Raw genomic sequence first — 23,452 nt, 5'->3', positions numbered from 1 at the left:
CAGCAGCATAAAAAGAACATACGATTAAATTTTAAAAATGAAAGGGATATAACTTCTACTGTGCTAAATCAATCGCATTGTTAATAAAGCGAGATCTTCAAACATCAGAACAGTAAGAGTAGTTTTGCAGTAATTTTTTTAAAACTATTAATCTGTCAAATTGTAATAATGAAAAAAAATCTTTAAGTTTAAGTTTCTTTTAAGACTTACAACTCAAATGTACGTAACAGGATTATAAAATTTTTGATTAATATATATGCATGTTTTATTTTTTAGATCATTTTTAAACACAATATGAACATATTGGGTTAGATAACTGGATCTATTAGGTTTTTTATTTTTCCTTTCCCTTAATAGGATGCAATTGAAGTTTATCTCCTGAAATAAGAAAAATTTCAAGAGGTAAAGAACAGATTCCTTGGGGCAAAATGATATTGGGTGCTATCTTTGATAATTCTTAATACGCGTAACATATATTCACATATATCGCTAACTATAGTCAAATAATGTTATCATCTCTTTTATAGTTAATATATAAAAAATTACTCTGAAAATTTTTAGAAATTAATAAGGTCAGTTTTAAAATAACTTGTTTGAAGAATAACGGAGTTGTTTTTTGACAACGTCAAACTTAAATATGTTAAAATTAATAAAATGGACTTGTCGAATAATTAAATAATATTTCTTGCTGAAAAAAAACACGCTCAATAGACAAAGTTTATTTTTGCTTCATAAGATAGCGATTGTTAGGTCTTTAAAAACGCCGTTTATATTGTCCAAGCATTATATAATAAAATAAAACAGCGCATATAGCTTCTTCCAATTTAAATAAAAACTGTAAAGCAAAACTTAAATTTAAAAAAAAGGGTTTTCACATCCCTGATTTTCAGACAGTATAAGCTTTTTAAAAGTAAAAAATGTCACAAACATATGTGAAAATTTCAATTTGATTAATTGAAAGTCTGCATATATGCAGTGGCTTGTGATATTTGGGAATTTGGTTAAATTCGGATTTCGATATACAAATATATTTTAGGAGAAAAATGTTTAATGATTGTATACCGATAAAAGGTTAGTGCAATTGAAAATAAATTCTTTGAAATAAAAAAGTGCAAAACTGAGTCCTTTTAGATATAAAACCGGGTCTAAAAAATATAAACGTTGTGTTTATAGTACTTGAAGTAGGAGCACCCACATTAACAAAAGAGAATCGGGAAGTAAGAAATTTCAAAGTGGCAGACCAAACAGCTTCTATAAATGTTTCAGTGTGGGATGAACCTGGAAAGTTACTTGTACCGGGAGATATAGTGAGGCTAACCAAAGGTTACGCTTCCGTTTGGCGGCAATGTCTAACATTATATTCAGGCAAAAATGGTGAGATTTTAAAAATAGGAGAATTTTGTATGACTTTTAACGAACAATTGAACATGAGTGAACCAAAACGTTCAGAAATACCAGGAACAATCCCTAATGTTATGGGTGCTGCACAAATGCCTGGTACCCCGATGGTTATCAACAACAACAATAACGGTTCTTCTAATAATGGAAACTCTGTGATGCAAAGGAGTTCTTTGACTACTGTTCCATCCACTTCAAATAACACACAAATAAATTCAGTAACTTCAATAACTGGACAAACAAAATTAGGGTCTCAAATAACACCACCTTCAGCATCATCATTATCATCATCATCGTTGGCTTCCACGACTTCACAAACCTCGTCAAGATTACAGACAAATTCTGTATCTAACGAGCCATCAAAACCATCACAACAACAGCAGTCGCAAACTATTAATCAAGGGAAAGCAAATAGAAGTGTGAGGACTCAACAAAATCGTTCTAATATCAAAGCGTCAGAGAGGAGGTAATTTTAAGTTGTAGAATAATAATAAAAAATGTATTTGAAAAAAAAAATGATTGTTATGTTAAGGTGGTTAGGTATGATATAAAAGAAAAAAATAGTAATTAATTAAAATTAAATATGTAATTTTTTATATCAATACGTAGCAAATAAGTACACTGTTTTAAAATAAATTTTATTAAAAAAATCAAATGTATTGAAATTTAAAAATTTGATGACACATCTCTTTGAACATTGTACATAAATTAGCAATTTTTAATTCATATATAAAGTTCTTTTTAATATTGGAGTTCTAACCAAAAAAATAAACGACTCTGTTTTTTCTTAAATTTCAATTTTAAGAAACGCCGGAAAGTCGTAAGAATAATTTGTTTCTTAAATTTCAATCCAATATATAATGTAATTGAACCTAAGGAAATTTTTACGGAACAAGTAAAATTTGAAGTCCTAGAATATAATAAATGCTAACTAAAAAAATATTTTAATTCTGCACGATAGTATAGATTTCATGTTAGTAATACTTTGCATTAAAAGTTCGGATGGGTGCAAAATTGTAAAATATAAAAGACCTTCATTTGAAATTTTTCAAATTTTCGTGTTTATTCAATTACAATTAAAAATTATAAATAAATTATTATACCACGTTGCGAATATTATAAAAAACAATTGGGCAAGGAAATTTTCATTTAAATTATTATAACTAGCCAATAAAAAATGATAGTCACTGAAATTGTGGAACTACATGGAAATTCAAAACTACGATTTTGTTTCACAATGATCAATATTGATAAACATGGGAAAATGTAATACGGGATATTTTTTATTTTGAAATTCATCCTTTCTTAATACTAAGATGGGAATGATTATATTCGGATATGCATATGCTTGTGTGTATATGCAGCAGATTATATAAGCAATAATTCTTATAAAGAATGTTTGCTTTAGTTAAAAAATGACTATATGTAAGAATGTACATAGTACATATTATTTATTACAAATATAAAAAAGTCATTACATTTAGCCATCTCATATCACACCCAATCTTGCAGGATTTTCGATTTCAAAATTCCAGTAACACAGTGTTCATACACAATTCGATTTAAAATTCCTAATTGCTGATACTGTTATTTAGTTATACAATATTACTATAATTTTGAACATTTAAAAACTTGGTCCATTAAGACGCGACAAGGAATAACGTTAAACTCATATATGCACCTACTCCGATATTTTACATGTCGCATGAATGATATATACCTATTCTGTAAAGTTGGGTTCGTTACTTTGTTGAACAATACACTATAAACTGTGAAAATGACAATTTCGATTTAAACTTTAAGCAGAATTCAAATATAAATGTAATGAAACAGTTAATCAACTTTAGTGCTATGCCTAAAGGAGCGCGATATGCGATTGTCAAAAATATTTGGGCCTATTTACACGTGTATGCGTTGAGCATACTCTTTTTTTATACTTGTCACACTCTCAGATAAAAATAAAGTTTATAAGTAGGTAAACGCTGCATACCCATTTTAAAAAAAAATATGTAAATCCATTGACGAGACAAAAATTAAAAAATAATTCAGTTAAGTTTCAATTTAAAAATTTAAGTTTTTGTTTATAAATCAAAACCAAATATACATATATTTTATATTTAACTATATTAATAGATATGTATCTAATATTATATTCATAAATTCGCATGTTCACGAGAAATGCTTACTAAACGTAAAGCAAGGGATATTTCATCATTTCAGTTCGCTACTAACTCTAAGCTCCCGCTAATAATTTGAAGTGCAATTGGGGCCTAAAGTGAGTTTTACGAATTTGAAAGAACGGTGATGTCACTAAAATACCTAAAGGTACCTTCATCATATACGACCATATCCTAGATTAAATATACGGTAATGATAAAATTTACGTCAAATATAATAAATATTTTTTGCATTTATATCAAAATTATAATCAAAATAAAGATCAGCGGATCGCTGCTCAAAAATCTTACAAAAAATTAATTTTCGCCATTTCACTTTTAGAAAATCTAAGACTAAATCTGGTGATAATAACATAATTTTTCTTATTTGCAGCCGTATATGATTTGACAAAGTGTTTTCACGTTTTGACGACGTGCATCAGACTCAGATTAAATCTTCGATTTCATCGTATATGTAAACAGCATCTAATATGTAAACGGCCAAATTTTTATGAATGACATAAAATAAGCCATATGTGACATATCTACATACATTTAACCATTATTTTCAAGTTTGTTGACATTAATTTGATTCGCAATAATTTCAAGCATAATATTGGTATGTAAATAATAAATATTGATTATTTAGTTTATCAAAGAATGAATAGATTTAATAATAAGTTAATAAAACGTCAATTGCTTTTATTTGATATTTTATCGATCAGCTGGTAAAAGTCGAAAATATTTAACTTTTATGGCCGGTGTCACTACAAATAAACCAAGTAGCTTTAAAGTTTTCGAAAACTTAATTTTCGAGTGTAATTGCAATCGTTTAAATGTAATCACGCTGCAAACAATGGTTTGAAATTTTGGATTTGTATTTACGAATAGTCACACATTTATATACATATATATATGTATATGATTTTGACATTAGATTTTTGAAGGAATTAAAAATTAAATCAAAAATTATTTCGATGCGTGAATACTCCACGAGGACAATTTTAATTTTTTATTCGTTTTTTTTTTATGTAAATTTATAAATGACCATTAAAGTATTATGTTATACAATATTAATATAAAAAAAATACAAATGTGTTGATAATGATATAAATATTTCCGTTTTTATATAATTTTTGGGGATTTTTCCTCAAGATAAAAAATGTGAAAAAAATTATAATTATTATAAGTGATAGTCTACTGAACAATATTAGAAAAGAAAAATTCATACATAATATAAAAATGGCATCAACGAGCAATTCCGATTCGGTTCCTTTAATTAACAACGATAATACTGTTTCTTATTTAAGAAAAGTTGGAAGTGCTGCTTTTTATGGAGTATCATCATTTATGATTACAGTAGTCAATAAGACTGTGTTAACTTCATATAGTTTTCCATCATTTTTGTTCCTCAGTTTAGGTCAAATGATAGCCAGCATATTAGTGTTATATATTGGCCGGAAAATTCGTCTAGTTTCATTTCCAAATTTTAGTAAGGATTCATTTACAAAAATATTTCCTTTGCCCTTAATATATCTTGGAAATATGATGTTCGGGCTAGGTGGTACACAGGCTTTAAGTTTACCAATGTTTGCTGCATTACGAAGATTCTCGATATTAATGACAATGCTGTTAGAATTAAAAATTTTAGGTGTACGCCCAACATTTGCAGTTCAAGTTAGTGTATATGCTATGATCGGTGGAGCGTTGTTAGCAGCAAGTGATGATCTATCATTTAATATGCATGGATATATTTTTGTTATGATTACTAATGCTCTAACAGCAGCAAATGGTGTTTATTCAAAAAAAAAATTAGAAGCAAATGAAATGGGTAAATATGGCTTAATGTTTTATAATTCATTATTTATGATTTTACCAGCAACAATTGGAACATATTTAATTGGAGATTTGAAAAAAGCAATTGAATATCCACAATGGAATGAACCATTCTTTGTAATACAATTTTTGTTATCCTGTGTTATGGGTTTCATATTATCGTATAGTACAATATTATGTACCCATTATAATTCAGCATTGACAACAACAATAGTTGGTTGCTTAAAAAACATTTGTGTAACATATTTAGGAATGTTCATTGGTGGTGATTATGTTTTTTCATGGTTAAATTGTATTGGTATAAATATAAGTGTTTTCGGTAGTTTATTATACACATATGTTACATTTAGAAGAAAACAAGCGCCTGATAAGAATATTAGAAATGATAAGATTGAGTCGGTATAGCAAAAAAAGTTATTAGCTACATTTTTCTTTTTTTAAAAAATTACTCATTTGAACAAAAAGAACAAATTTTTTTATATATTTAAGTGAAATTATAATGTTTAGTATTAAAGAAGTAAAACTTGTAAATAACATGTAAAATGAGAAAACTGTATATTTGATAACTTTTTAAACAATATTAATATTAAAAATGTAATTTTTAGGAAATAAGTAGGTAAATATCTACCTAACCACATGTAATTGTAAAAAAAGAAAATTTGCCATTATTTATTTTAAAAACTGTATTTATATTAATATTGATATTTTTTAACTAGTCAATAGAATGGTCAGAAATTTTTGAATTTTAATTAGGTACAATGATTTTATCTCAGTACCAAGTTACTTAAAATTCTGAAAATATTGTCGTATGACAAACATGTTTGTTTTAAAAAAATCCACCGTTTGTATTTTTAATACTTCATTTTTTATAATTTTTTTTTTTATTTTTCTTCTCCTGATACTTGCCGTCAATCTTTTGACCAAAAAATACTGAAAATACAAATTTTTCATCGATCAAAAAATTGTAACTATTGTAATAAAATGGTTTAGGTACATTTTCACAGAAATAAAAATTAAATTGTAATAATACTTATTTTAAAACAATGACTTGTAAATTTTAGATCTTGATTAAATTCACCAACTTTAAGTCTTAAATGATAAATATGTAATTCATTTCTTTTAATGTCAAATCTAAAAGTTATTAAAATCAGTTTTCTTTAATTAAAAGCATATAAAAACAACTATAAAGTATGTAAACATACCAAAGTTATTTAATTTAATGAAAAACCATTTTAAATAATAAATAAAAACTATCAATTGTTAATAATTTTAGAATTAAGTTTCTACATTAATATTTTTTTTAAATAAAAAAAAAATAATATTAATTTTTAATTAGTTTATTATTATTTTGATTTATAATCAAAGGCTGTTTTAAAAATTACTTAATCTTACTATAAATCTTAAAAGCTGTTTTTTGATTTCCCTTAATTTTATCTTAAAAAGAACATTCGCCAAAAATTATTTATATTAAAAATATAATATTGCAAATAAATAACTTTAATTTTACTATTTACTTCGAATCTTATTAATATATGCACATGCATTAAAATAGTGTTAAGAAAACTGAAAATTATTTTGAAAATACTCGGATCGAATTTTATTTTTAGCAGAAAATATTAATATAATTTTAAGTATTATAAAATGCTTTATTATATTGTCAAAATATGCATATGTAATTATTTTAAATTTAAATGATTTTATTGAAAATCACAATAAATTTACAATACAACTTTATTTTGTTTTAATATCTTTTAATAAATATGTTGTTAATGAATTCTTTAACTATTCGAATAAGTATTTTCTCGAATTTTGTTTTAAATAAAATAAAATAAATTAATTGTATAAACTTTATAATCATTTTAGAATAAAAGTCTATTTTAAATGCCTAATTTTTCATAATAAAACAAAACTTAAAACAAAAGTAATAAAATAATTTACAATGAATGATTTTAAGAATTTGTTAAAAATCAATTTATTAAAATATTTAATTCATTTTTTTAGAAAATTTTAATAAGAAACAAAAAAATCCGAAACAGCTTTTTTGATTTTCTATTAACACAGATATGTAATTAAATGGATACGCATTTATGAAAAAAAAAAAAAAATCTCCATTAAGAAATTTTCAATTTTGTTAATTTTTTTTTAGTTAATGAAGTAACAATTCTATTTAAATTAAAACCATGTAAATATATTAAATATTTACAATTGTAAATATATCAAATATATTATATAATTAAGTCGATTTTAATTAATCATATTATGTTATCAAATTAAGAACAAAACAAAAAAATTGAATGTGTATCTTAAATAATTCTAGAGAAATAAATAAAAAAAAAATATTTAAAAAAAAGTATTCATTTTGTTATTTTTGTTAATTGTGATAAAATATTGTAGAATCACGTCCATAATTTATTGTAATCTATATATTTCATTATGGTATTTATTGAAAACTAATTACTACTAGAATTTAAAATATACTATGTATACTTGCTTTATTAAAGCAGATCCATTACAAGTTTTTTAATAGCATTTTAATGTCTTGTAATGAATTTAAAGCTTTATATTTAAGTTACTAAGTCTATTTTTTAAGAAGAAGTTTCTTTTTTCAATTAATTTTTATTTAATTTACTAAATATGCTGTTGCATATAATGTACGAGAAAATTTCTTAAACATATTATAGAATTTTTAGTATTTTATAACATTAAAATACGAATTATTTTTAATGTCGTTCATTTTTATGCAGTATAAATGCATCGCAATTCATTAAAACTTTTAAAAATAAGTCTAATGCTCATACAATAAAGAAAGTATGAGTTCCAAACCAAATAACTTAGCTAAGTCCAAAATGATAAACAAATTTTTACGTTTAATAAAACCTTATTTATGCGGTAGATATTTTTAGAATAAATGTGTTTATTGCTCAATTATTTTTTTTGCTACATAATGTACATTGTATAATTTTTGACTTACAACGAAATACATAGACTTATATAATATTGTTTATTTTAAAAAAAGTTCTTTAACTACACATTTTGTTCTTTGATCATACTAAACAGACCTGTGTAAATTCTTAACAAGAAGTTTTATTTACACAATAATATTCACATTTATGTATGTACATTATTAACTAGCAGAAAAAATGAGGATGTACATATGTTTATACACCATACATTTAATAAATATTTTAACCTTGATTTTTTTTTTATCTAAAGGCAAAACAAAATTGAAATAAACTGAAATCTCCTCATTGATTAAGAAAATGATTTGTAATATAAGATTTAAAAAACTTGAAAAAAAAATTTAAAATAAATCAAAAGATATTTTAGATCTTCGACAACTCGGAAGTTAATTTTTTTTTTTCAAAAAAAAATTTAATAGTTTTTATAAAATGTGGTTTCTTACACAACATAAATTATTATTTATGCTAATAATATTTTCAAAATAAATTTGTAAAATTTTCATAGTTATGAAAATTTTCATAGTAAAATTTTATGAGTACCATATAAAGCTAATTTAATTTTTAAAAATATAATTGAAAATTAGTTTGACAAGTTATTTCTCTTAGATACTTGATACCCGTATTTCCCTTAGGATGCATACATGAATGCAAATGAAAAGCCGAATTTCCCCGGAAAATGAAAAATTTACTAAGTTTTCGCTATATGATTTTTTGCGCTGGAAAAGCCTACCTTAAAATAGTTCTTTCATTCTAAAAAAAAAGAATCATGCATCAAAGAACTAATAATTAGCTGTATCATTAATTTTCGGAAAAGAAAATTGCAAATTTTGTGAGCATAAATTAAATCATAAATCAACATAATTCAAATCAGATTTTATGAATATGTTTAAGCAGAGTTGTTGCGTGTAAAGTAAACAGCTTCTAACACGCCTCCAATCATATTCTCCAAATCTAATTTTGTAATGTACATTCAATATTACAAAAATATAAATAAAAAGAAAATGAGTTTCTGCTTTAAGAGCATTTTCTTGCCGAAGATTTCTTGACATGTAATATTGTAAGGAAATAACAAAAATTCGAGTTTTGCAATATACAAATGTAAATTTAAATTACCACCGACGTCAGATACATTTGCAGAGTATTTTTCAGTCCATCCTATTAATATATTGAATAGTGCATTATAAACGCATCGATCCATATAGATTGAGTCGCTCTTTAAAACAAAAATGCATATTACAATTTAATACTCGTAAACAAGTGAAAATAAACGAAAAAAAATGTTGTGCACTGTATATCTGGTATTGAATATACAATTACATTAAAATTTTGTATACATTAAAGTTTTCGCTTATGTACTTACGACTTTATGATTCACTAATTAATTATAGAATTTATTAATTAACTTTTATGATTTGGATGTTAAAAGGTAGATTATTTTTTGCATTGCTTATACAATATGTATATTATATACACATGTATATATACATATATTAATGTAAGTATTCTCATTATAATAAAAAAAAATTATGATTGAAAACGTCTTCACTAATGATGTAGCGAATAAAAATTGATTCAAGGTTAATTTATTTACTTATGTACGTAGTCATTTATTTCCATTGGTATTTATTTGCAAACATAATATAAAAACAATTTTGGGTTTTCTTATATATACTTACATACATACATATTTTAAATTTAACACCATATTTCGAGTTCATACTTATGAAGAGATGATAATTACAATAATTCTATTATTATATCTATATAATAAATCTACAGAAGAATTATTATTTATAAATTGGTAACTAAATGAGGCAGGTTTATAAGTAGTTCGGCTTAAAAATCATATTCGCGTGTCTTATGTTCATATTTATTTTATTTACGTGGATATAGGATTATTATTATCCAAAATTAATACAAGTTTTTTTTTATAGTTTGAAGCTATCTTACGAGAATTTGAATTGAAATTAAATTTCGAATCTATAATTTGCTCTTCTGAATAAATTGCAAATTGTGAGTTATTATAGTTCTACTCTAGACAGGTGAAATACATATATGTATATACAAACGTATATCTGAAACATAGTTAATTAAGTGGTGAGTACCATAGATAAAAATCGGTAAACGAGATTGTGATAATAAAAAAAATTCAAATTTAATAAATTTAATGACAATTTTTTTTTATCATAAATTATTATTTTATATCAGACAAACATTTTATAAACATATAAAATATTAAATGTCACAAATAGATGCACAAATATTTAATAATTGGTTATACATTTTTATACTATTAAGCGATGAAACACTGGACATTTCATAAATTTACGTATGTGTGTACATATTGTGTAATGGCATTTCAATTCCCAAATAATGTACTTACATATTTATGCACTAAGATCTTTAATTCGAAAAGCAAGCATGTGTAACCAAAAATTGTTTAAACGCTTTAATAATTTGTCCTTTAGGTTTTACTTTAATAAATAAAAAACTCTTTACTATTGATTCTAATTTGCAATTAAATTTTTTCTCTTTTTATATTTTAGTTAATGTAAACACAAAATAAAAGTGCTTACAATGATTAATAAAATTTTTAAAGTTTCAAGAACATCTCAATTACCAGCGTTGCTTGGCACCATTCAAAGAATAAATTCAAATCATATATTTAATTCAAAAATTAGTTATTTATCTTCTCAGTTGAAAAATAAGCAAAATTTGGATGAATCAGCTGAAAATAACGAAAATTCTGAAGATATTCATAAAGAAGATGACTTATTTGCTAAGGAATTTCTTAAGAGGCAAATAAAATTGTCATCAACTCAAAAATATATTTTAAGTTTTGGATCATCTTTAGCAGCCTTAATAGATCCGACGCGGTATTTTAATAAAACAAAATAACATTTTGTATCTTACATTATATAACATGTTTTATAATTTTAAAGACATGATATGATCGCTTGCCTTGGTGAAACAACTGGTGTATCAGCGTTGCAAACTATTTATGAAAATATGAATTCTTCTACTGAAGGAAAACTCATTTTAATAGATAAACCAAGAATTAATACAAAAACTGTTAATTTAAGTGAATTGAAAAACTTAGCCGAGAATACATTTGGTAGAAATTATATAAAATTTTTGGATGATAATGTAAGTTTATAATTAAAATAAAAACACTTGAATAACTTTTTGTTTTAGAAAGTAACGCCTGATTCACGCATGGATGTACGATTTATGGATGATCCAGAATTAGCTTATATTATGACAAGATACCGAGAATGTCATGATTTAATTCATACAATTTTGGGAATGCCAACGAATATGTTAGGAGAAGTAGCTGTTAAATGGGTTGAAGCCTTGAATACTGGTTTGCCAATGTGCTACGGTGGTGCTGTATTTGGTGCTATACGTCTAAGACCAAAGTAAAAAAAATTTACTGCACAAAAACATTTTAGTTTAGTTTTTACTTGTTATAAATTTCAGACAAAGGCAAAAATATTTAAGTGTATATTTACCATGGGCGATCTCTAATGGAAAACGATTAAAACCTTTACTAAATGTATATTGGGAGAAAAGATGGGAACAGGATATTGCTGAGTTAAGAAAAGAATTAGGAATACAAGTTTTATAAAGCTATGCAAAATTTTCAAATAAATATTGTTTTATAATTTACGAAATAAATTTATTTTTAAATTTAATTTTTACCAACTAAAATAAAAGTATTAAAAACAAAAAGCATTAAATGGAAAGTTTTTATATTTATACAAATCAACTTTTTGAGTTATTCAATAAAATTTGCTTATCTAAATACTTCAACGTTTATCTAATTAATATCTTTGAGATAGTGGAACTTTTATAGTACAATGCGTTAAAACGATTTATTATTATTATAATAAAGAAAATTAAATCAAAACTATTAAAATTATAATTGATATTAATTATATTCCTACATTATTTTTTTAATTTTGACAATTGATACACTAAATTTTTGTTAAATAAAGTGCAAACTTACAAAATTCCATATACTTACATAGTTAGTTGAGAGCTCGGTTACGTTTTTCTTAGTTATAAATGTACATACATAAATTTTTGCATCATAATATTATTTGTCAACGACTTCCTTTTCATTTTTTGAACTAATATGATCTGAATAATTCGTATGATCATTTTCATTTAACTGTAGATCATCAGATGAAGGTGATAACCCTACTTTTTCCATTAATTCTGTAAGTTTCTTCGCTTTACGATCTTCATTGTGTGTTATAACCGTACATAAATGCTCTGTTAATAATTCCTTTTTTTCTGATGCGTTATGCAAATCTAATTTGGCTTTAAGAAACATTTGTTCTACCTTATTATAATGTTTTCTTAAAAAATAAAATAAAAACATAAATAAAATTTTACAGCTTAATATGAGATACAAGTTTACAAGCTTACTCAATATTGGCATAATTAATGCATGCAGTTTCAATTTGTTTTCTTAAAATTGCTACGTCAGCCGCTAAATCTTGATCTAGTTTAGCTAATTCATTTTTTATTTCTTCAATTTTTTTGGCTTCTGCAGCAGTTTTTTGAGAACTAAAATGTAAAAATTATTGTGAAACATTAAAAAAGAAAAGTAAGTATGTATTACTGTTTTTCAATAGCTTTGTATAGTATATCTTTCTTGATTTTGTTTTGCTCTTCTCGAAATTTTCTATGGGCTTCAAAATCTTTTAAAGAAACTCCACGAAATGGAGACATTTGTGGTAATTTTGTTTCTTTTTGCGTAACAGAATGAATGTAATCTGAATCATTGATTGACAAATTTTTATTTTCATGTTGGCTCAGATGAATAATAGAGTCATTTTCAGTACTTTCAGCTTCACTTTGAAGATCGGTATTTTTTTTTGTTTCTACAATTTTTTCTGTTTTCATAGATAAAGGTCGAAAATGTGCTGCTTCTTGAAGTTTAGTTATACTTTCGTCCGATATTTTTTTATCATAATCAATTGCACTAGTTCCGGAGATTTGAACTGATGATAATTTCATCTTTACACCATTTTCATTATTTTTACTATTTTTTTGATTAACAATTTGATTTTGGTTCTGTGAGGAAGTTGATGTAATCATTTTATCTGGAACTCTTCTTATTCCTCGGCCAACACCTAAAGATTTTGCTGCAAATACTACGAAATAATATTGTAAAAATAGCATAGAACTTTTAGAGCTTTTATGTTTTTTTTTTTTGCTTACATCCTCCTTTTTTAGGTTTTCCATTAATTTTATTAATTTCCTCTTGGCTGAAACCATCAAATTTAGTGGACATAATTGCAAATTTAAAACAATATAGAATTTTTTGAAATTAAGTTTTTATTCCATTTATTTTTTATATAATGAAAAATGTAATAAATTTCTAGATTAAACGATTTGATGTTTTTTTGTTAATCTGTTTCTGTTCTGTTTATTTATGAGTACACATCGCCAAAAACGATCATATTATGCAGATTTTAAGCAAATGTCAAAGTCATGCAGAGTTAAGTGTCTGCTGATTATTGCAATAAAAACAAGTTTTAAGACAAATTAATTTTCGAAAAAATTCAAAATGTTAAATTTTAATTTTTCTTTTCAATTTTTTAATTATAATTTTTCTCAGCTTATCTTTTTGAACATTTTAAAAATTTTAATTTAAAATTCTTTTTGAATATTTTAAAAACTTTAATTTTAAGAAATTTTAAATACATATAAATGTAGTTCTAGAGGTGTTGGGCGTCCCAAAAATACATGGCGCAGAACCGTCGACAAAGAAACAAGTTACACATGGGCAGAAATCAAGAACATGGCCCACAACAGAGTGCGATGGCGAAGCTTTGTAGCGGCCCTATGCTCCCGCGAGGAGTGAAGAAGGAAAAAAAAAATAAATGTAGTTCTATTCTAATTCCATAAAAATTCCATAAGAATAACTATGTACGTACATAATTCGTTTTTGTTTAATTCAAATAGTTCATTATCTGACACAAGATGAAGCTGCTATCATTTAGACCAATTACAAGTTTGATCGTTTGACATTAGTGGTATAAATTTTTGCAGAAAATTTATGGGAACTGCACAACATACAAACGATTAATTTTAATGGTCTGCCATGTATTTTAGTGGGAATAATTGTTGGAATTAAGCGTCAATCGAGCGAACTATCAATTTCGAAAACTGAATTTTTTTTGGACTAAGTGATAGTGACATCTAGTGAGTTATGAAAGAGTTTTTATATTTTAATCTTTATTTAATTTTTAATTTTATAAACGTAAACAGGTGTCTCTGAACTTCAAAATCAAAATTTTGAATTAGGTACTCTGACATCTAGTTGATTGATTCATTCAGATTTGAAATTTTTGATTGGTAGTGAAATTTGAATAAATTTGAAAACTATTTTCAGGAAAAGATTTTAGTTAAAATTCTATAAAACAAAAACCGCAATAAAATTTGTAATTACAGTCTATGTACATACATACTTACTTAGGTAATTACATATAATTCTTCCCATTTAACACAGCACTTTTTAGGAATTTCCGATTTTTCTATATTCATATTAACTATTAACACAGGGAAAAAATTAATATGACCTTCCATATTCATAAAATTACATGTAATTGTATAAGATTTTGATTAATTCCGCTAAAAATTTTCATTTGAAATTTATTTATTTATTAAACTAAATTGAAAATATTTTAATGTAATCAATATGAAGTTCTGATTCTTCATCTGTATCACTTAACCAGTCATCCCGATTCTCCATTCTTTTCCAAAATTTCGAATTCGATTGAGGATTAAAATTTTTCCATGGTTTATTTAACATTTCATCATCAAAATCATGATGTCCGCCAATTCCATAACCTATTCTAATATGAAAATCTTTATCAAATGGAGCTATATTGCTACCTTTACTTAATTGATAAGCATTTGGTAAAACTTTATTTCCAATTTTTAAAGAATGAAATCCATTTTCACCTGGAATAATATTACAATATTCATCATTATCAATTAATAATCTAATAGAATAATTTTTCCATTCTAATGTATACAAATGAAAATCTTTTGTCCAATTATCAGTATAAGAACAAATTTTTGAACAAAATTTATATGTTCTTAATGGTTCTTTAGATCCTAATATAAGACCACCATTTACAATACATGGATTATTGCCTTGCATAAAAGCAATTCTCATTTGACCAGAACGATAATCATTTTGACCATAGCTATATGTTGTTGGTTGTAACCATAATTGAGGAAATACCCAATCACCTTTTGGTAATTTAGCACGTATTTCAATTTTACCATATTTAAAATTAAAATTATTAATTGTACTAATTTGTGCTGATACCATTGGTGGTAAAATATCATAATAATGTTGATTTCTAAAACAATCATCTGTATTATATTCACCTGTACAACTAAATCCAAAATTAAAATTAAATTTTAATGTTGATATATCTTTATTATTTAAATGATTTACTAATTTTATTGGTTTAATTTTCAATATACCATTTTGTAATTTTAATGCAGATGAATTTTGATGATACAATACAAATTCATAATCTGGTTCACTACTAAATCTATGTTCTAATTTCCATACAGATGAATTTAAAATGTTATTATTGAAATTTTCTTCAAATATTAATTGATTTTTACATTGAACTTGTAATCCATTTACAATTGTTATAGATTCATCACATTGCAGATTTTCACATTTATCAATTGGAAAATAAATTGGTCTATATTTTGTTTTTGTAGTTCTTTGTATTGGTATCGGTGTTGTTGTTGAAATTGTTGCTGATGATAATTCATTTTCAATATTTGAATATTTTTTTACAATATATACACCATTATCTTCACGATAACCTAAACCATTATGTAAGGCATAAGTCCAATAATATAAGATGTCACCAATTTTAATTGATGTTATTCTATCTCTAAATGTAAAACGTCCATTTTTAGCTTTTGTAATATCTTTTGACCAATATCCTGCTTCTAATCCTTCCATTTCTTCATTAAGTTTACCATGAAAAGCAAATAATGTAACACCATCATCAGCTGGAATTGATACTTCAAATCCTTTTGGATAAAAGATTTCAATTCTTGCTTTTGGTATCTCATACATTTTAATATTTTTAAAAAAATATATAAAAAATATTAAAATTAATTTATTATTAATAAACATTTTAATTAACGATTTCTTTACGTAAAATCCTAACTCAAACTAAATCAATATATAAAATTTTTAATCTCAACTTTCGAGATAAAAATCATCGTTTGCAAAACAAAAATGCTCAATGAAAAACAAAACAAAAAACATTTCTAAAATTTTACAAAAAGGAATTGGAAAAAAAAAAATTAGAAAATATTCCAAGGTAAGTTTATGACACATTCAAAATTTTAATAAAAATTCCAAGTTGTAAGAATTTAAGATTTCAGTTGTGCTTCCTAAAACTCAAATGTTTATTAACAGCGATTTACAATTTATTACCCTGGTAGCATGTTTCTCCTCCAACGAACGTTTTTAAAAGTTATTGCCATGAAATAGGGTCTACATAATAAATACGTTTTATTTACATGTGCAAACTATTCATGAGTAGTCAAAACTGACCACAAGTACACCACCTCGAACAAATGAATAGATGATCAGTGCAGACTGCAGTGCAAATTAATTATATAATAAGAACATTCTGTATGAAACTGACACCGTTATATGTTCATATTAAATTTCATTTAAAAAAAAATTATTGAAGGAAACTAAATGCAAATGTTTTGAAGTTTTATTTTTATACCGTTAATTAGGGATTCAAGAAACATAAAAAATATTATTCATTCAATATTGAAATAAAAAGAAAAATTTTCGTTATTAAATTTTGTTTTAAGACGTCGTAGTTTTAAAATTGTTTAGAATCCGGTTATGTTTCTCGCCTTTTTACTCGCCGGACGAGAAGAACATGAGTATTTATCATATCTATGTATATCAGAAGAATTTATGTATATGAAATTTAGTCACATTCACTTCGTTATTCGTATACCAAGTTCAGGTAATTATTTTGGGAAAAATTGGTAAAATCTAATTGAAACAAGTAAAAGAATTAATTTTGGGACTTGCCAAATTTTAACACCCTCTATTATAATATACAAATTGAATACCCGGCAAAAATTATAGTCGGCTATTAATAGCGTATGTATTAGTATATTTTAGTTTTATTGACTTATTTTTTGCCTAAAACCCTGTTAATCTTAGTTGCTGAATTCATTATGTTACCCATAGATTTTTTTTATCCTTATCTTGCATATTACGGGGGTGTATGCGTGTTTTTTTCTCATATCACAGTTTTGCCGAAATAGTAGGAATAAATTAAAAATTTCTGAAATCTGCATGCAAAATCTGCTTTACAAGGAAGAGTATCTGTATCTTTTATTAACAGGATAAAAATCGCGTTTTAGAAAAATGTTTGGTGTTTCACACTTACCTTATTTACAAACAATCAAAATACTTCAAAGACTTTTTAAGAGAATTTTTATTTAATTTCATTTTTATAAATTTCCATTTCTAATTTCAGAGAGGCATTTTATACATTCTAAAACAGTTTAGCTTGCAAAATTATTTCATCCCATTCGACGGCAAAATATCAATGATTATTTTGAATAGAAACGTCAGTTTGATGATAAGATATTTAACAGGGAAATCCGAGCTTTTGAATATGTATTTTACTATAATATATAGAATGGGTATATATAGTATCACATTACGATTTCGTATAGAAAGCTATTATATTTCAAGATAATATAAATTCTAAAATATAATAGCAAACAATATTGAATTTTGTTTTGTGAGATTATGAGATGCTTTCAATTTTCGTGAACGTAATTTGTTTTTAAAATTATAAATAATATGTTTTATAAATATTTCTTATTAGACTTATTTCTTCTTCTAAATTGAAAAAACTCTTATATAATCAATTTGAAATTCAGAAGCATCATCTTTTAACCATTCATGCCTTTTAATCATAGTTTTCCAAAAATTTAATATTGCTTTAACATCACCATTTCGCCATGGTTTATTTAAAATATTATCGGGAAAATCAGCAAATCCACCGACACCATAACCTAAAGTTATATAAAATTGTTTATCAAATGGTGCAATTTTTGTACCTTTCGAAAGATGTTCAATATTTGGTAATTCTTTATTTTGAATTTTTAATAAATGAAATCCTAATTGTGGTTCTATTAAACAATATTGATTACCATCAACTGATAATGTAATTTTATCTGATTGCCAATTTAATGAATATATATGAAATTCATTACTCCATAATGTTGTTTCACATTGTTTCTGACATAATTTTATTGATCTAAATGGTTCATTTGAATTTAATAGTAGACCACCTTTTAAATTACATGTATTATTGCCTTCTGTAAATGCAATTCTCATTTGACCAGATTGATAATCATTTTTTCCATAAAAATTATATGAAGCAGGCTCAAGAAATATTTGTGGAAATATCCAATCAGCATTTGGTAAACGTGCTCTAATTTCAATACGACCATATTTAAAATTAAATTTATTTTTTGTATTAAATTGTGCCGATACTAATGGTTGTAAAATTGTAAAATCATTTTCTGATTTAACACATTCATCAGTTTCAATAAGACCAGTACATTCCAAACCAAAATTATATGCTTTTGTATATAATGAAATTTCATCATTACCAAAATATCGATATGGTTTAATTTTAGCAAAACCATTTTCAATTTTTAATGCATCTGAATTTTTAAAATACATAACAAATAAAAAATCTGGTTCATTAATAAAACGATTCTCTATTGTCCATTTTGATGAACTTAATATTGGACTGTCAAAATTTTCTTCAAATATTAAATCACCTTCACATTCTACAAGGTTATTGTTTACAATTGTTATAGATGGTTGACATTTTCTTGTTAAGATTGATATTGGTTTTACATTATTTGTATTTTGATTATTAATAGAACTTGGTTTATTACTATCATCTAGATTAGAATAACTTTTAACAATAAATTCTCCATTATCTTGTCTATATCCAAGACCATTATTAAGTGCATATGTCCAAAAATAAATTGTATCACCGATTTTAATTTCTGTATTTCTATCGATAAAAGTGAAACGACCATTTTTAGCTTTTGTAATATCTTTTGACCAATTTCCTGCTTCTAATCCTTCCATTTCTTCATTAAGTTTACCATGAAAAGCAAATAATGTAACACCAGGTTCAGCTGGTATAGAAACCTGAAAGCCTTTTGGATGAAAAACTTCAATTTTTGCATTTGGTATTTCATATCCTAAAGTATAAACTAATTTATGGTAAAAAAATATCAAAATAATCGTTTTAAACATTTTTCTATTTTTATTTTTTTTTTTGCTTTTTTTTTCGAAAGCTTTTATATACGCTCTATATGTTCAAGCGTTCACACACAACTAATGAATCACAGAATTTTCAAAAATTCGAGAAAAAAAAAATGCGGTGTGAATTGTTTATTTAATTTTTTATTTACATACATATATAAATGACATGGTGAAAATAAAGTATTTTAAAAAAGGTGGGGGTGAAAAAGGTACATAAAACACGTCAACAGTTTCATTAATGCAAGGTAATTATAGGTTTTTTTTAATAGTTTTATTAAATTTAACACTTTTATATTTTTACCTATTAAATTATTATTTAATATGTCAAATCCGTTTTGTATAAAGGGACTTGACATATTAAATAATAATTTAGAAATAACAATTAATAAATAAAAAGGTGCCGGTAGGGGCATGTGATACTTACCACAAAAGAAATAACGAGAAATTTCTTATTAATTGTCAAATAATTTAATAGGTTTTACGATGGTCACACTGACTATTTATAATCTTTATTCATTATTTACTATAATGAACAAAAAGTAAACAAAATGTGAAAAAATACTGTTTGAATTAAAAAATACTGGACAGATAACCGCAAAATAACACAAAAAATTGAATTTAAATAAACTTTGTGATACAAAATTTGACATGACTGATAATTTGTTTTCTACTGGAAAGCTTTTATAAATTTTTATTTTTATTTAGTATAATCTTAGTTTTAAAAAATATCAACTAAAATTGTCTTGACCCCCGGAATAATTTTAGGTCAAAAGTAAGCTCATATACACAATAATATGTTAAAAAGTGTTTTGCACGCTCCGCAAATAAATCTTTTCATTGAAAGATTATAGAATTAGATTTATTTAAAATTATTATTGACAATACTAATATAAGCTTACGTTCAACTTGTTGTTCCGTATAATTTTTAAAGTAAATAGAGTTTATCTTATAATCATACTTTAAACATGTATGTACAAATTTTAAACTCAAAATATCTGTGAAATAAAAACAGATGAGTCAATATTTTTATAAAATTTCTAAAAGCAGAATTTAAGGGAATCTTTCAATAAAATAATACAGAGAGTGACAGAGAGCTGATAATATATAGGGATATAGCTGAAAAATTTTGTTTATCAAAAGTATAACTGAGTTATGAGATTATTCCAATAATTATTGATATACTTGAACCTTTCGTTTAAAAATGCTAAGATTTTGTAAAGGATGAAAGGACCTTTATACATTTAGCTCAATAATCAACAATATATATTTAGATCAATAATTATCAAGTAATTAAAAGTTTCTAATAAATTCCTAATAAGAGTACATTTTACACGGTCTCTAAAGAAAGAGAAAGCTGTAATGTAACTTCACTTCAAAAATTAATTTTTTTCAAAAGGAAAAAATAGGAAATTTTTTGGTTCCGAAATTTAAAAAAAAAATTATTATTAGAATCTAAAATCATAATCGTAAGATCCAATAGTTTATGACAGTGCACTTAGTAAAGTAACACGCTGTATATGTAAGTATACAATTTCCAATATCATAAACTGATTGGCAAATTTATAATGCCATTAGAAATGAAATTATTTGTCAATGAGTTTTACAAGAGTACATTAATGGTGTGAAAATTTTTTAATTTGAACAAGAGGGCATTATTCCTTTGTTTTTATCATTGTTTTTATTTTAGAAAAATCTCCAGTATATTGAAAAAATATAATTTTATTGTTCTAAATTTGTATTACAAGTTTAATTTAGATTTAGAAAGCTTTTTTGGAACTACTTAATTTAGTATACAAAATTTATTTTTTTTTCCCTGTTATGGATGTAAAATTAATCATTTGCTAGTATACGTATTCTTTATATAAATATTTTTTAGTGTCATAAAAAAACATTTTTTGTAATTACACAATAGAACTACATTTTTTAGAGTGGCACTGCTTTAACTTAAAAAATTTAACAGTCACTAGCACCCCTCAATTATTGCATTATGTGTTATCACAAAAACTGTGTTCTGTATAGCACCATATACCATATAACTATGAGTCACTCATAACTATATACACAATGGTTAAAGAATACTCTAAGAATTTTTTATTATTTTAAAACAAAAGACTTAAACGAGAAACTGTTCCTAAATAATGATAATATTTGCCAATTATTTTAAATTAAATTTTTAAATCCTCAAATTAAAAATAGAATTTAAGAATAGGAATAAATTAAAATAATACTGAAGTATTTTAAATTTAATTTATATTTATGACATTTGCTCTATATTTAAAGATTGACGTAAGTTACCGTTTGTGTTGACATCTTTTATTTGGTGACATTGAAATCTGTATTCTTCCATTTAAAAAAATGCATCAATGGAATTTTGAATGATTTGTGAGAAATTTTTTAAGAAATTTGACACAATTTCTCTTTGTCAAACTATAAATAAAATTTGGCAATTAATTTTTTCAAGGGAATTTTTTTTATACTGTACAAGCCTCTGTTCTGGAAAAAATTGTTATTAGTATTTTTCAATAATATTGTTATTTATCATAAGTTCTTACGGTTAAACTTAAAATTTTCGTTGAATCATATTATTTATTTTCATGCTCTTGTTTACGTCAATTTTCAAGAGCGGCGAATTCTCTTTTTATGTAAATTTATAAGAAAAAAATATTTTCGTTTACTTATTCGGATTGTCAAAATCTCAAATTTTTCAAATATGTGTTAAATATCTAATTTAAAAATTTTTAATTTCGAATATATTATTATATACATATAATTTAAGTAATTTAAATTTAATTTCTTTCTTCTACAATTGTAATTTATTTAGTATTTTTTTTAATTGATTCTAAAATTTGGCACAACATTTAGAAAAATATTGAAAACTTTTTACTTAAATGTACCCAAAAAGCTCATTTTTCCATTTCCATAAATTTTAATGATTAACATTTATAATCCTATAATATATATATATATATATATATATATATATAAAATAACCTTATTTTTGTACACATATATGTGTGTATGTACATAATTTTTTATATTGAGTACAATTAAATTAAATGCTACAAAATAAAAGATACCTAACCCAACTTTATTTTATCATTATATGCGAAATAGAGAATATTGAGAATTAAATAAAATAATAGATGTAAAAATTAAGAAATATGAGATGCTAAGAGATTTTGACTAAAAATATACACAAAAAAAAAAAATAAAAGCTTTACTTTAATAAGTTATACTTTTCGATTTTCTAAATATAATTTGTGTTTTTGCTTTTGTAGAGTATATTGCTATATTCAAAGAAATAAAAATTTTTGCATTTCTGTCTCTAAAATTCATTTAATGTTTATAACTACTTAAATTTTAATACCTATTGCTGACAATCTAAGTGTTGGCATCTATTTTCAACTAGCGTTATTACATTGTACTTTTAGGAAATTCAATAATATAACAATGTATTAAACTTTTATAGTTGCCAATAGAGTGAAATGCATGTAAAAAAAAAATTTAACAGCGTTCCCACACTTGAACAATTCCACGTGACAAATTTTTAAAATGAATTTACAAAATATAAAATTTATAGAAGTAAAGTTCAAAAATAGATGAGTTAAAATGATTAAATGAGAACGACAATATGGGAAATGAATTAATAATTTATTAAACCTTTACTATAACCTTATAATTATTGCAAAATTTTACTTACCTACATG

General features: G+C 24.5%; 6 protein-coding genes across 9 annotated transcripts; 3 read left to right on the top strand and 3 right to left on the bottom strand.

Moving 5' to 3' along the window:
• Positions 1–954: 954 nt before the first annotated feature.
• On the top strand, positions 955–2,063 carry LOC129609190 (SOSS complex subunit B homolog). Its single transcript, XM_055521110.1, has 2 exons — positions 955–1,071; positions 1,132–2,063. Exons 1-2 carry the CDS (start codon positions 1,044–1,046, stop codon positions 1,866–1,868), a joined length of 765 nt encoding a protein of 254 aa, XP_055377085.1. The 5' UTR covers positions 955–1,043; the 3' UTR covers positions 1,869–2,063.
• Positions 2,064–4,074: 2,011 nt separating this feature from the next.
• LOC129608982 (ubiquinone biosynthesis protein COQ4 homolog, mitochondrial) lies at positions 4,075–12,076 on the top strand. Of its 4 annotated transcripts, none has more exons than XM_055520790.1 (5): positions 4,075–4,173; positions 10,897–11,226; positions 11,293–11,497; positions 11,546–11,769; positions 11,831–12,076. In XM_055520790.1, the coding sequence occupies exons 2-5, from the start codon at positions 10,928–10,930 to the stop codon at positions 11,976–11,978; spliced, it is 876 nt and encodes a 291-aa protein (XP_055376765.1). In that variant the 5' UTR covers positions 4,075–4,173; positions 10,897–10,927; the 3' UTR covers positions 11,979–12,076. The 4 variants fall into 4 exon arrangements, with proteins under 4 accessions (XP_055376765.1, XP_055376766.1, XP_055376768.1 ...); XM_055520791.1 differs by lacking the exon at positions 4,075–4,173 and adding an exon at positions 10,192–10,392; XM_055520793.1 differs by lacking the exon at positions 4,075–4,173 and adding an exon at positions 10,392–10,447.
• LOC129608981 (UDP-sugar transporter UST74c) lies at positions 4,212–6,291 on the top strand. Its single transcript, XM_055520789.1, has one exon. It carries the CDS (start codon positions 4,797–4,799, stop codon positions 5,793–5,795), a length of 999 nt encoding a protein of 332 aa, XP_055376764.1. The 5' UTR covers positions 4,212–4,796; the 3' UTR covers positions 5,796–6,291.
• A 112-nt stretch (positions 12,077–12,188) lies between the features above and the next one.
• LOC129608980 (RAB6-interacting golgin) lies at positions 12,189–13,805 on the bottom strand. The gene is made up of 4 exons (XM_055520788.1): positions 13,583–13,805; positions 12,981–13,515; positions 12,785–12,925; positions 12,189–12,714 (listed from the first exon to the last, which is right to left on the bottom strand). The coding sequence occupies exons 1-4, from the start codon at positions 13,653–13,655 to the stop codon at positions 12,450–12,452; spliced, it is 1,014 nt and encodes a 337-aa protein (XP_055376763.1). The 5' UTR covers positions 13,656–13,805; the 3' UTR covers positions 12,189–12,449.
• A 1,195-nt stretch (positions 13,806–15,000) lies between these two features.
• LOC129609018 (gram-negative bacteria-binding protein 3-like) lies at positions 15,001–16,553 on the bottom strand. Its single transcript, XM_055520852.1, has one exon. The coding sequence runs from the start codon at positions 16,539–16,541 to the stop codon at positions 15,036–15,038; it is 1,506 nt and encodes a 501-aa protein (XP_055376827.1). The 5' UTR covers positions 16,542–16,553; the 3' UTR covers positions 15,001–15,035.
• A 1,319-nt stretch (positions 16,554–17,872) lies between these two features.
• On the bottom strand, positions 17,873–19,803 carry LOC129609019 (beta-1,3-glucan-binding protein 1-like). The gene has a single exon (XM_055520853.1). It carries the CDS (start codon positions 19,734–19,736, stop codon positions 18,294–18,296), a length of 1,443 nt encoding a protein of 480 aa, XP_055376828.1. The 5' UTR covers positions 19,737–19,803; the 3' UTR covers positions 17,873–18,293.
• Between the last annotated feature and the right edge of the window lie 3,649 nt (positions 19,804–23,452).

This window comes from Condylostylus longicornis, unplaced genomic scaffold (genome assembly GCF_029603195.1).
Source record: "Condylostylus longicornis isolate FDR11 unplaced genomic scaffold, ASM2960319v2 ptg000038l, whole genome shotgun sequence".
Taxonomy (NCBI): domain Eukaryota; kingdom Metazoa; phylum Arthropoda; class Insecta; order Diptera; family Dolichopodidae; genus Condylostylus; species Condylostylus longicornis.
The sequence above is the reverse complement of the archived record's forward strand: the minus strand, read 5'-3'. Positions and strand labels throughout refer to the sequence as shown.

Bases quoted from the DNA above. Each gene is read 5' to 3' on its own strand.
- LOC129609190 (XM_055521110.1), top strand. From the start codon at position 1,044: ATGTTTAATGATTGTATACCGATAAAAG. The intron at 1,072-1,131 runs GTTAGTGCAATT...GAGTCCTTTTAG, and splicing joins TGATTGTATACCGATAAAAG to ATATAAAACCGGGTCTAAAA.
- LOC129608981 (XM_055520789.1), top strand. From the start codon at position 4,797: ATGGCATCAACGAGCAATTCCGATTCGGTTCCTTTAATTAACAACGAT.
- LOC129608982 (XM_055520790.1), top strand. From the start codon at position 10,928: ATGATTAATAAAATTTTTAAAGTTTCAAGAACATCTCAATTACCAGCG. The intron at 11,498-11,545 runs GTAAGTTTATAA...TTTTTGTTTTAG, and splicing joins TAAAATTTTTGGATGATAAT to AAAGTAACGCCTGATTCACG. The intron at 11,770-11,830 runs GTAAAAAAAATT...TATAAATTTCAG, and splicing joins GCTATACGTCTAAGACCAAA to ACAAAGGCAAAAATATTTAA.
- LOC129608980 (XM_055520788.1), bottom strand. From the start codon at position 13,655: ATGTCCACTAAATTTGATGGTTTCAGCCAAGAGGAAATTAATAAAATT. The intron at 13,516-13,582 runs GTAAGCAAAAAA...ATTATTTCGTAG, and splicing joins AAAACCTAAAAAAGGAGGAT to TATTTGCAGCAAAATCTTTA. The intron at 12,926-12,980 runs GTAATACATACT...TTTACATTTTAG, and splicing joins TACAAAGCTATTGAAAAACA to TTCTCAAAAAACTGCTGCAG.
- LOC129609018 (XM_055520852.1), bottom strand. From the start codon at position 16,541: ATGTTTATTAATAATAAATTAATTTTAATATTTTTTATATATTTTTTT.
- LOC129609019 (XM_055520853.1), bottom strand. From the start codon at position 19,736: ATGTTTAAAACGATTATTTTGATATTTTTTTACCATAAATTAGTTTAT.